The 14,103-nt window shown below is 38.4% G+C and overlaps 1 protein-coding gene across 1 annotated transcript in view; it reads left to right on the top strand.

Moving 5' to 3' along the window:
- Positions 1-14,103, top strand: part of nrxn3b (neurexin 3b) — a gene marked incomplete at its 5' end in the record, with an annotated part of 546,227 nt that overhangs the window by 291,042 nt on the left and 241,082 nt on the right. Inside the window, one exon of the mRNA XM_081377757.1 lies at positions 11,855-12,036. Coding sequence (XP_081233883.1) covers positions 11,855-12,036 — 182 coding nt within the window. The remainder of the gene's footprint in view (positions 1-11,854; positions 12,037-14,103) is intronic.

The raw sequence follows: 14,103 nt of genomic DNA, 5'->3' as shown, positions 1-14,103 counted from the left end.
CCTCAGCATGAATGATGATCTGCTTTTATGTCATTTTTCCTTTTTTATTCAAAATATTCACAAATTTGTTAGCTATGGCATGAAATATCTGATAATCCGGTTGTCAAATATATGCAAGTGGAAGTGTTTTGTTGTTTAAACTCCTTTATAAAAATCGCGTTAGTTGACCTGTATGCGCGATGGGCGCTGCCATGTTAGTTTGTGCCCCAGACGCAGTTCAGAGAATCAGATCTGTTGGATTCACAACACGTGAATTCATCCACTTCTCCCGAAATACATAAAAGTAAGTGGCAGGTGAACTGGGAAAACTTTGAAGTAACTTACAAAATGTGTATCTGATATGAATAAAACTTGTCTAATTATAATGGAAAGGATTATTATTGCCTCTTCCATAGACATCAGTGTGTATTTTACATACTCTAAATGTATTGTTTTTTTTTAGTACTTATGTGAATTTATATGTCTGAAACCTAAAATAATGCATTATGTGGTTGAAAACACTGAAAAGTTTTGATATATGACAGCTCTGAGCACGTCTATCTCTGGCTCAGTGCCAGCCACATTTGAATTTAGCACTTGCTCACGTGATGCACTAACTGTTCTAATCACACCGGTGTGATCGTACGCTCCAGGGACCAGCCTAGACTGATCACACCGGTGTGATCGTACGTGCGAAAGGGTTAAATGAAATAAATTTAAAGTCTTTCCTCCAATCAGTCAGTGTAAAAGCAAGTGTGTTAAGTTTCTGACTTTGATGTCATCTAGCTAATCGCGCTAATAGGCTTTTTTTAGTGATCAAAATGCAAAAATATATATTGCAATTATTTAAACTACTTAGATAGATAGATATATAGATAGAAACGTTATTGATCCCCTTGGGATGTTTATGAAAACATGTCACATTATGAAAATATACACTGGACATGACTTTACCTGTTAGCTGTCTTATGTTTCCGATCAGCCGTTCTGAGTGTGAGAGTGGAGAGAGGCTAAGAAAGGCTAAGCTCGGGGGAGGTGTGAGAAAGGCTAAGCTCGGGGGAGGGGTGGGATAAGATCGGGGAGTGCATTACAGCACATTTGACACATTTTACCTCAAAACAAAATACAAACTAAGTAAAAGTAGCCTGATAATATTATTAATAATAACTTAATTATTAATTAGTTAATAATAGTTTATAGTTAAAAACAACTATTTTTGCGATATCTAAGCAGTTTCTTCACATGACATCTCAAATCTGAATATGCAGATTTGGATTCAGCACCCCTTAATACCCCTAGAAATGTTGTATAATATAAATAATCACAAAATGCCTCCAGCACTTTAAATAAGCACATTTTCAGAAATTCTGCCTAGACTATATGGCTTGGTTATTAATTGGCCTCACAACTGCAAGAACTGTGTTTACAAGATTACAAGGAGTGATTAAAACAGCAGTCTCTGAAAGACCTACACATTATTAATTGGAAAACTTTTCTCTTGAACTGTTCTCCGCAGCACCTTGGCTCCAGATTACAGCATTTGTGCCCAGAGCCTGCTGAGCAGGTCAGCCATTGTCTGGATATACTTTATACTGGACAAGGTGGAAAAACATCAGTGCTTTGGAGAAAGAGTGTGCTTGCTCTGTTTTTCTTGTACTCTTGTGTTTTCATGTTTGTGGTTTTGTGTTGTACTTTGTGGAACAGATTTTCTGCACCTCCGACATACTGCATGTTTGAAAGCCCATGAGACACCACTTTAGGATCTAAATCACAGATAGCATCAATTATGTGTGCATGTGTGTGGGCAAGTGTGTGTTAGGCACCAGAAATACTCAATGTGGATCTTGGGTAATTGGGCGAGTATTGCAGGGACAGCCACCGAATCCAAACATGTAACCAATGTGTGTGCTAATGAATATGTGCTTCCATGTGTTGTTTACACGTGTGCCTTCATAAAGAGATGTATGTTTTTCTGCCTCCAGAGATTCACAGAGATTCACCTCTTCACAGAGATTAAACTGTGTTGCTAGTTGGGCATGCTGGGATATGAGCCAAGAGGCTGCTCCACCAACTACACTGGCAGAAGTGCAATTTCTTCCTGAAGCAAGACATGTTAGGCTTGCTTTGTTACACATCTACACTCTTAACCTTGATGGCATTGTGGGGGGATATTTGTTTCTCTAAATACCCGGCTATGTGTAAATGGGGCCTCAGACTGTGCAACACCTGATCTTAACTTTTGGTCATGATTGACAGCGTTGACTTGGCCAATTTTATGCCATCAGTCCGTCACATACTGACAAATAAAAGCAAACCGTCCTGTAATGCAGGCTGGTGCTAACAAATTAGTTTGTTGTAGTTTGTACACTGGCCTTGTCCTGGTGGTCCTCCACCAGGACTGCTCTCTGCAACATGGACTGTTGGGTAATAGTTCACTATATAGTCTGCACCAGTACTGTCTTGGTGAAATGGTGCATTGAGTGCACATAAGGGCCACTAAGAGAGTGCTTGTAAGGCCACAAGACAATATCAAGTGCATAATTTTGAGATTGAGTCTAGGTAAAGACATTTACTATAGCCCTTTTCGCACAGAGATTCCAGGAAATACCATGATTATTTGTCCTGTGATCATTTGATTTTGGTTCATTCACACTGCCAGTGATTTTCCGGAATCTGTTCGTGCGTTTACACACATCCCGTGAAGAGATGTGACGTGTAATGTCTCTACAATGTCTTAAGTTTGCTTATGATCTGCGATTTCTCTCTCGAGAAACCACGCTCGTGCATTTTTTTCTGATTCGATCATAAACTAGAGCATCGATTACGACGTTCCGGGGCTGATCCCGGCAATGTTACTAGGTCCCCATTCCTGGATCGATCCCGGAATCTGGGACGTGTTTGCGTTCACACAGAAGTCACTAGGGCTGTCACTTTGGTGAAAAAATCCTGTTCGATTTTTGAGACATAAGTGTTCATTGAATCTAGGCTTGGGAATCGGTTCCAGGTTCCGGTTTGGAACCGGTTCCAAACATTCCGATCCATCGGAATCGTACACGTCCACACGTTAACGATTCCACTAACGATTCCGAACGTTCCGTTCCGTTCCGTCCATTCCCGCGTCGCGGCACGACGTCACAGTATGTGACTGGATTTTTAAATCCCCCAAAAGCGCCATTCCCGCGTGCAATATTTTTTTCCCCCAGTATGGTAGGAGAAGGTACCACCTTTTTCACCTCTGATTGGCTAGAAGGGCTCTCCTCCGATTGTTTATTTGATTTGGCCGTGAAACGTCATCTCTGATGAGAGAGAGAGAGAGAGAGAGAGAGAGATGGTAGTGGTGGTGATGCTGTCGGCTCGTGCGCTAGTCTGTTTTGATCTTCTTTACCGCCAACAGAAGTAAACAAAGTCAATCCAACAGTGTGATAAGTGCGTGCCGTCAGATTTATATTCCAAGTTCACATTTTCATAGCTGTTTAGATCGAATCCATGAACCGCATTATTACACCGTTTTCTAAGGCTACGCGATCTATTTAAAACAAGTTACAATCATAAAATAGCAGAGTGCTATCATGAAATCGTAAAGGCTGTGATATGCGCAAAAAAGATATGCGCTGTTTTTTTTTTACATAGAAGCACGAGGCTTTAATTATTTATATGTGTGCAGATCAGCTCCGTTCATAGTAAACGCTGCCCCACATATACTCAGTCTCCTCATGTGCTGTTTGTTTAGGTTTCCGATAATGTACGTTTGGGAACGCAAAACCTCGGACGCATATTTCATATAACTGTCATCATTTATGCGTGTCAGCATCTCAGGGGGGAGCACAACAAATATGCTCAAACATTTAAATAACATCCATGGCATTAAATACCAGGAGTGCACTATATTTGACAGCCTGCGCTCCACAAACAATGGTAGGTTGGCTTATAAATTATATCAAAACATTAATGCTAGATGTAAGTAACCAATGATCAGCCTGGAGAGATCAAGGATCCTCCCAGAAAAAGCAGACATGCTTGTTTTTCTGCACAAGAACTGCTAGAAATTTTTAAATGTTAAATGATTAATTGAAGTTTTTGTGAAAACAATAAAAGTTAAAGTTAAAATGTAAACCATGATGCGTTGTTTACTCTTTTATAGTTTAGCACACAGGACTAAGTGTGTTTACAATACAAAGCTTTGTTTTAGAAATGTTTACTTTTTTTAGAAATGTCAAAGCATTCAACTTCTGTATTGATATTGCACACTTGGTTTTCATTCTCTAAAACCACTTTAAATTAGACATTCAAAGGCAACAACTCTCAAAGCCATCCTGTAAGTGTGCAGCAAATGGTACAGGAATCGATATGGGAATCGATAAGGAATCGCATCGATAAGCAGACTTGACAATGGCATCGATATCGATAATTTCTTAACGATGCCCATCCCTAATTGAATCAATTGTAAAATCGATTTTCCATGTCTAAAGACGTTTCCATTTTAAACACCAAATATGGTCAAATCCACGGACAACTAACAGGCATTAGGACGAACGTAAAGACGGCGCTTGAGATACGCACAAGTCAGCAATACTTCTGATGATTTATTGGCATGAAGTTTCGTGCACAATGACAAACAGGAGTGCAACATTCTCGAAAGCTGAGTGGACTGCCATAACATCAATGACAAACATTACTGCAGTCTTCAACATGTGTTTACGATTAGATATGTCAAACAAATTTCGCCTACGTAGGCAATTGTAGACCGTAGCCCGAATCTTTATCTGTATACATGAGACTGTCTGAATACCGGCAGAATTCACATTTTTATAGTATATTTAAGTATAATCTGCTGTTATGTGTGTTTGTCAGAGCCTGCAGTTGCTGTGTGACGTGCGTTCGCTGCGGGCGTATCATGACGAGCTGGACACACTCTGAGAAAAGACCGTTAAAATCGATTCCCTATTTTCGTTTTCGGAACTTGTGTTGGTTGGTCCGATCGATTGTGCAATCAATTTTCGAACATAAAGTGACAACCCTAGAAGTCACTCTGGCAATTTTATGGCAATTTTCCGGGATCAACGGGCTGTGTGAAGGGCTGGCTCGCATTTTGTTGAAATTCAAGAAGTGTCTGTTTTGCTATACAATAAATGAAATTGTTGACAATGTACTAACTTTGTATCAGATGAAGAAAAGGAAAAAAAAATACCAGAAATCCTATTTGATTAAGAATCCTCTTAACTGAATCATGGAATTGGAAATGCTAAATGCAGCAAAAAGTGAAAGCAATATTTAGTCCAGCATGTTTGTAAACAGCATTTTCTTAGTTACCTTAATGTGTCAAACACGCACATGCTTTATTTTTGTGTGTTAGTATATTGAATTGAAAATGTTTGCCACGCATCACCCTTAATCAGCACATTTCTGTAATGAAGTTTTTTAATGAAGTTTTCACCAGCCTGGAATTCCATTAAGGAGACAGTAACTGTGGTACATATTGCTCCAGAAGATGCAATTTGCCCATAATGAATTCATACGTAAAACACCAAACTTTCAAAAGCTTTCAGTGTTCATTAAAAACAGTCCATTTGTGGCGTAATTGTAATCTCACTACTTTTAGCCTTTTTCTTAACACCAATGCCTAAATGCAAAACACTCCCTCACTCTATCAACGCTGCAAGTAACTCTCAGCCTACCTGTCAATTCGGCAGCATATAAATGGATGTGTGCAATCGCTTAAAGCCCTGACGCGATTAAATTTGGTAAATAGCTTTTTTTGTTTGTCAGGCATTCGCTAAGCCTACTCGTGCAGGGTCCATTAGAAACGTGGTGTTGTAAGGACTGAATGGTGTCTCTTGTTACTTAGCAAATCCACTGAGTGGGATAATTGGCTCCCTAGGGTGCAGTGTGGATGCAGTATTTCATGGCCTCCCACAGCACTGAGAAGACATGGTATAGGAGGACAACTCCCTGAAGACTGAGCTCAGATCTGTGTCCATCCTCACAAGAACTACTGTACGACTGGAGACACTGAAGAATTCTGAGTGAGATCCTGCGTTTTATTTCCCCGTGGGTCAGGATTTGACTCTATCCCTAAAGCATGTAATTTATCTAATAAAATAGAGCAGGGGTTTTCAAAATAGGCAGCAATCAAGTTTTGGTTCATTTTTGTCTCATGCTTCAGAAAGAAATTCACAGACGGACAGCTCATTTTGTTTGTTTAATTGTTACACATATAAAAATAGACCCTTTATCATTTTGAAAGATGCCTTACTATTATCTGACGGAGTATTTAAGTTGTTTCCACTAATCTAAGCGCACAACGTATCACAACACTACAAATCAGTTCTTCTCACATTGCTAACTTGACATTGCAGCCTCTTGTAAGACAACTAAACATAGAAAAGGTATTTGATTACTCAATTTTATTTGTCTGGTTGTACAATGTAGGTTGTGTACAGCATGAGCATGCTGTGGTGTTATTCCAAACAGTTTTTTTCCGTATTTGAAGGATACTATTTTGAGTGGATATTGGGACACGAGAGAAGTACAAAGCCTTCTTTACATAATAAATAATAGTTTAGCAACCAAATGTTACACTGTGACTAACAATTCATTCATGGAAACGATTCATGCTGAATAAGTGAGCCCACTTCAGTTTCAGTTTCACTCTAAATAAGTTTGTTAAAGAAAATAAGTTTATTATGTAATAAAAATAAATTATAGTGCCATTCATTACAAATAACCTTTATTTTAAATGTTGTTTATAATGAATGGCACTATAATTCATTTATTTTTATTTTCTGAACAGAAAATTGAAAGGACTTAGAGTGAGAGGAAGTAAAAATACATGTTTACAGTGTTTAGAGTTTGGTAACGTTTAGTTTTATTTACCAGTATTTTACATTATTTCTGAATCTAACAATAAAATGGGACTTATACACCTATGCAACTTTTATGTTTTTTTTTTTTGTTTTTTTTTCTCAATGCAAGTTTGACCTGGTTCGACTTATGTGTGAGACTTATTTTCTGGAAAATACGGTAAATAATAAAATGTAACTGTAGCCTATTATTAAAAAGTAGCCTACATTTACAATGGGGACCGTTTGCACCAATAAAACAAGCATATTATGTTCATTACTCTCACCCACATTAACTTTGGGATTAATCACTGTTATAATTATAAGGGGGTCTTTGGAAAATTTTCTTCCCTATAAGGGGTCCTTGACTCCATAAAATAGAAAGCCCCTGAAATAGAGTGTTGACCTAGCATAGACATTAGTTGGGGACAAGATAGGCTGACCCAGCGCAAGTCTTATATGAATGTGATGCATTCTCTTTCATCTCACTCCCATATGTCTCTCTGTCTCCTGGGACTCAACCCCATCCGCTCGGCATGATGTGTCTTCCCCTTAAAGGAGAACTCCGGTCAATTTTAACATTGAGCTCATTTTTTTGTACATTTGGAGTGCTGTCAATACAGAGAACAACGACAAAAATCGGTGTTGCCTACACCGAGTTATTCTATTTTTAAAATTTGCACCCTGTTGACTTCAATGGGGCAAGTACTAAACCTGCTTTTAGCCTCTTAACATCCTTGATGTGTCATTACAAGTGCACAAGTCATGTGAGTGATTCCTTCTGAGTGAACACGAGTGAATCTGACTGCAATAGATGTGAAAGATATGTATAAAAATGATGTTATTTAAGCCAGCGCAAATACCTGTGTTTACATCCTGTTTTTCGGTTGAAGTCCAAAGTAATCGATTGCCGAGTTCACGCGCGTGATCATAGGTAACTAAACCTATGCACGTGAACTCGGCAATCGACTACTTTGGACTTCAACCGAAAAACAGGATGTAAACACAGGTATTTGCGCTGGCTTAAATAACATCATTTTTATACATATCTTTCACATCTACTGCAGTCAGATTCACTCGTGTTCACTCAGAAGGAATCACTCACATGACCTGTGCACTTGTAATGACACATGTTAAGAGGCTAAAAGCAGGTTTAGTACTTGCCCCATTGAAGTCAACAGGGTGCAAATTTTAAAAATAGAATAACTCGGTGTAGGCAACACCGATTTTTGTCGTTGTTCTCTGTATTGACAGCACTCCAAATGTACAAAAAAATGAGCTCAATGTTAAAATTGACCTGAGTTTTTCTTTAAGGAATATCAACCAGCTGGGCCCTCAAGCCCAGATGTGCAAATGAGATGTTACAGTCATAATAACAAACGAATGGTGGTGAAAACGTCAATGATGGCAATAAAACTCTCAGTGTAGTTGTTCCTTCTGCACAGGGCCCAAAAATTGCACAAACATGTTCATTCCTCAGTTACTTCTTTGATCTCAATTGCTTTGTTCAAAAACCTATTGAGCTGCCTACAGAGGCAGCATTTTAGGACTGTTCCAAAAGGTAGACATTTTTATGAATGGATCTCTGAATGGAACTGACTCTCTTCAGAAAAGTTTCGATGGCATTTTCTTTTTCGTCCTACACTTGTGCTAATGCCTATACAGCCTGCAGTGGTATATATAAGCGCAGTGCTGCTTTGTGTACCACTGTATTCATGCTTTTCCATAAGCGCCACCTACTATCAGAGTTAAGATACGAGGTTTCTGCCCAATATTTAAAATTGTGTTAATTTAGATGGTAATTGTATTTTGGTGTTTTACTATTAGAGTAACATAATTATAATAATTAAGAAAATATATTATTTCTCCTCATTGTAATTGGGCCTCCCTGGACATGCGACCATTGGCACGTGCCTGGAATGCTTACTGTGTGCATAAATCCGGCCCTGCCTATAATAGATCACAAAGATTCTGATGTTTTAATAGTTTTAGACCTCAGAGTCCTGGATGCAATTGATTACATGTTTTTCCAGACATTAGTAAATGGTTCTGATTTGAGAGGGGTAATTACTGTGATTCAAAGTAACTTTCTGGAGTTTTGTCACTCGTTTTATCTTTTGCTATGGGTGTGATGTGAAAGCATAATGATCCTTCTTCTCGAAGAGCCAACGTCCAGCTTATTTTCTTTGCCCTTTCGTGTTTGTCAAATTACACTTGGAAGAGATTGTTTGATTTTATATCTTTGCCTGCTTTTGTTCTCTAGTTGCAGTTTCATGTATAATGGATGAGGATTGTAAGTCTTTTTTTCTTTTTCTTTTTTTTGGCAGCTTCAAGCTTTTCCCTGTATTGAGTCCCATTTCAGAGGCTTGAGGGCCAAGCATTGATCCCAGTGCTCAGCTCAAGCTCTAGACACACAGCCAAGGTCTAAGAGTCACCATGAAAATTAGGTCACTAAAACTTGCATAAAAATATATAGGCTTGTTGGAGGTTTCACAGTGATCTCAGACCAACTTCTAATAAATTCTGCATGAACCACAATGATAAAACAAGAGCCTGATCGTAGAACAGCTTACCATCTGAATCGTCACTATAGGGTTCTTAAAATCCACCATATTTTCTGTAGAGCTGAGGATTTATCTGTGTGTTTTTTAAAGCAATCAAAATACTTATTTAGACGGTAAACGTTTCTCATGTGGGTGTCTGTAAAAATAAATTAGTATGGCACCTCAGTGATAAAACTCGTGCATTCGGATGGCGATTTATTCCTAGTGGAGGAGCGAGTTTTGTAATCTTACGAACCGGGACACGCGCTGATTACGTGGTCAGTCACATGATTGTGTAAAAATGGCAGACGCTAGGATTAATAAGAATAAATTCATATTAATAATAGGAAAATATTGCGCATGTTATTCATATGCTATTTTAAGGGCGCATCCTTGGCCATAATCAATGTAGTGTGTGCACAACGCGCATGCACTTTGCTTATCTCATCTACACACAGACACAGCAGTTCTCATTTTTAGAAAACCATACATTATTACAAGGAAAAATATTAACACACGAGGGAAATCATTGTTGTGTCCATGAAGATGTGACAAAAATAGGGATAAATCTAGCTTACACATTTACCCAAATTTGTATACGCCTGTTTAACCGAAGCTAATTTGGGTGGGTTTCTCCCATCCCCATACAATGTCACTTCTCCGTCTTTTACGGCCCTGAAGAGAACGTCGGTCTCCTCGGCTGTGAACCGCTCCTGGCGTGCGCCTGGCAAATCCGCCGTTATATTAGCAATCCGCCATGGAACAAGCGTGCCTGCTCTTAAAGGGAATGTGATATGTCGTTCTGATTGGTTTATTTCACGTTACGCCCAAACCACACCTATGAATAATGAAGCTACTTCAGACCAACCCATTTTAGATTTGCGTCGGGCGCAAGAGTCATTTATCCCACCGGTATAATAGCAACAGCGCCCAAGACCCACCCACAAAGTTACTTGCGTTTCACGCTTGATACTTGCATTTCAGATCGTTAAAATAGGGCCCCTAGACTAGGTTTTTCCTGGTCAGTGGCGGAATTGTTTTCTAAACCTGCAAAATAGCACCAGGGAACGTTTGTGCCGGAACACGCCTCCTCTTTGCGCTGAACCGCCCCCGGGAGCGCAAATGCATTTCCTAGTTTACCGACGTGCGTCTGTGGAAGGAAAAGTCCGCTGTGCGCGGGTGCAAAATAGGAATGATACATTAGGTCTACAAAGTCAATTGCGCTGGGTGCAAGATAGGGCCCCAAATGTTAATTTCCTTTGTTCTCTCAGAGAGTTGCCCTCTCTTCCAGTTTTTCCAGTCTTGCATATTTTATCTCAAAATGATGGATGTAACAATTTTGAAATTAACGGTTATAAGTTAATACAGCCTCGTATTTACATAAGGTAAACATAAAGCTGCTTGGTTAATATATTTATATTATATATTTTTATGTATATAATTGCTGCCATAATAACGGCCCATTTCAAATGTTTACCTGCTTTTTTTTTTTTTTTTCTCCTTTGAGCGGTGATATGAAATAATATTGTTCTTTCAGAATTTCAGTTATAAAAGTGTAGGCTAGATCTTTAAAATGCATCCAAAGTGCAGCAGAAGAAAAAACCTGACATTCTGGATTCGGATGGCAATAAAATCACAGACTAGCCCCTGTAAATGTTGAAAATACCTTACAACCCCATGAGAAATAATTAGTGTGCGAATAGGGCTATAATTCTGGAATACTGATATTCAGCATTCAGATTTGCCTAATTACTTAAACACTAGAGCGGTTTTACAGTAATCTAGCAAATTGCAAGAAATAAGACAAATAAAACCTAAAGAACAAAGCATACAACAGTGAACAATATCAGTATAAAACATTATATTTGTATAGAAATAAAGTATTAATGTGAAATAAAATGTGAAATAAAACAAATTATTCTCAAATTTTATAGTATTAGATATAATCCATTGATATTGGATTCACTGTTATTGGTGACTGACTAAAAAGCTTATAATTCAAATCTGCTGCATTTATTTTTCTCTAAGCCTTACTTTGTCTTCATGTTCAGTTGTATTAAATCTACTAAAATTATCCAATCAAGAGCAGTGAGTGGTTTTCTTTTCCTTGTCAATAATGTTTTTCGATAAATATTAACAGCATAATAGCCTTTTAGAGTGCATTTACACTGTAAGATCTAGTGCACAGATCTGATATTGTGACACATTCAATTGTATGTCCCATCTGTTTACATTTGCTGAAGACAAAGAGACTGTATTTACATTACTTAATACTTTGCCAAGACAGGAATTTTGACTGCTCAAGCTTATGTAGCTGCATCATCGTAAGCTCTTCGTAAGCTTTTTGCTGTCTGCTGCCTTTTGGTACTGAATAGTTAGAATTCTGTACTAACAATACTGATATTGGTACTTTTGACATCCTACCAGCTGGATGTTGCATTGTAAAAGAATCAGCTGATCCCTCACACTATATTTCTCTATTCCTCCCTGCAGCTGGAGCGACGTACATCTTTGGAAAGGGTGGAGGTCTTATCACGTACACATGGCCCAATAACGAGAGGCCCAGCACTCGGACTGATAGACTGGCGGTGGGCTTCAGCACTACTATCAAGGACGGGATTCTGGTCCGCATTGACAGCGCCCCCCGACTAGGAGACTACATCATGCTCCATATCGTAAGTCCTGCCTCGCATAATGTTTAGCACTTATAATGGGTGTCAGCGTGGCCATTATACTATAGTGCTGACTATCACAACCACCGCACTACATTATACACACTGTGAAACATGGGTTCTGAGTAAATTGAAACACAACAAGATTAAATTAAATATATTTTCTCATATGTATTACCTCATTATTTCAGCTGACTAAATGAAAAAGGTTTTAATGATATCTGAGCATCATTAAAAGTGAGTGAATGTTTGATTATTCTTTTTAACTCTTTAAAGGGGTGGTTGATTGCTATTTCACTTTTTTCATTTTAAATACTGTGTAATGTTGCTGTTGGTGCATGAACAATATCTGCAAAGTTGCTGCGCTGAAAGTTCAACGTAAGCGGAGATATTGTCTTTTAAAAATCAGGAAGTTTAATGCCTACAAAAATGACTCGAATGGGACTACAACGAGATACTTCCCGGGTTTTATACGTAACTAACCCATACATTTACATCAACCCTCCCTCCGGAACATGTTCTGCTGTCGAAGAGGAGGAGTTATAGTGGAGAGCTGTAGCTGTCAGGTCTTCTGTGTTCAGGCTTCCTACAGACGCTGTAGTTCGTCAACAATGGTTAAAATTTAAGTTTGATTATGTTCCTGACAATTACAATCGTAGTTTAGCTCTCTGTGCTGCGCATTTTACGGAAGACAGCTTCCAGAATCTACACGAGTTCAATGTCGGATTCAACAAGAAACTATTACTCCAACATGAAGCAGAGGGAGCAGTTGTTGGGGCACAACCTGCAAGTAAGATTTAATATTTTTAAATCCATTTGCCTGTATAATTTAAGAAGACGTAATAGTTTTATCAAGGATGTAAAAAAATGTCAGCGCTGGCTTTAGTATGACAGATGCGTACAAACATTTTGGACCCGAATTTGTAATATGTACAAATTTTGTAAACGTATTTTCCATGTATAGCTACATTATGACGTAATTTTTTTATTTGATCAAGAACGCAAACCAATGCCAAAGCTGTTTGGTTATAGTAGCTAGTTAGTTCGATGTTATTTTGTGTGTATAAGAAACGTGTACAAACTTCAAAAAATGATCGCAACAGCGAACTTTAGCTGCTGTTATCACATGTACACCTAAAGAAAACGACAAACTGAGTAAACTAGGCTACTAAGTTTTGTGAATAGTTAAACGGTTGTTCATTCTATCAATAAAACAATATCTTTAAAAAACGGTATTACTTAGTCATGTATTCAGTTATATCAGGGGGAAACCGTATCTCAAAAGCTAACAAACAGCAGTAGCATTTTCAAGTAACAGCGTATGGAAATTCTTTGAGAAAATAATAATAATAAAAAAAAATTACCATTCAGAAACGTTTAGTAAGAGCCGTGTTTGCGGAGGTTCTGCTTGACTCATCACCGCTCTCTGGGTCTGATTCTAGCTCAAACTGATGAGGCAATATTGACACCATTACATTTGCAGCACATGCAACTGTCGCCCGTAAAGGTAATGGGCGTGAAGATTCCGGACGCAGTTTAGCCAATTACAACACACCGGCCGAACTAACCAATCTGAGCCCATTGCCTGTTTCTGAGGGAGTGTTTTCATAGACTCAGGAAGTCAACCGGTCGTTCAAATGACAGAGGAGGAAGCGGCTTACAATAAAGGTGAAATTTATGAAAAATAAGGCGTTTTTTAACAAACGAAACACGAAGACATGTTATATTGCAGCCCATAAACACAATCAAGCAAAGAAAAAAGGCAGTAAACCACCCCTTTAATAATATTTTACCTGCTCAGATTAGGAAACTATGTCATTTTACAATTGTCACGAATAGGTGGCTGTAATCAAGTGCCAGACGACGGAGACGATAAAGGATTCTCATGAAAATGTACAACCACATATCACATAGAACTCTAAATATTACAAGACAAGGAACAGACAGAAATATTGGTTTTAAATACATAGCAAACAAGAGGAACTAACAAGACTAATTAGCACAACACACCTGAAACGAGGAACCTAATTAATTAGTAACCAAGGAGACAAACAGGTAGGGAACAGAGGA

The sequence above is a fragment of the Scardinius erythrophthalmus genome, assembly GCF_964197995.2.
Source record: "Scardinius erythrophthalmus genome assembly, chromosome: 11".
NCBI lineage: Eukaryota > Metazoa > Chordata > Actinopteri > Cypriniformes > Leuciscidae > Scardinius > Scardinius erythrophthalmus.
This window is presented reverse-complemented; position numbering and strand designations above follow the sequence as displayed.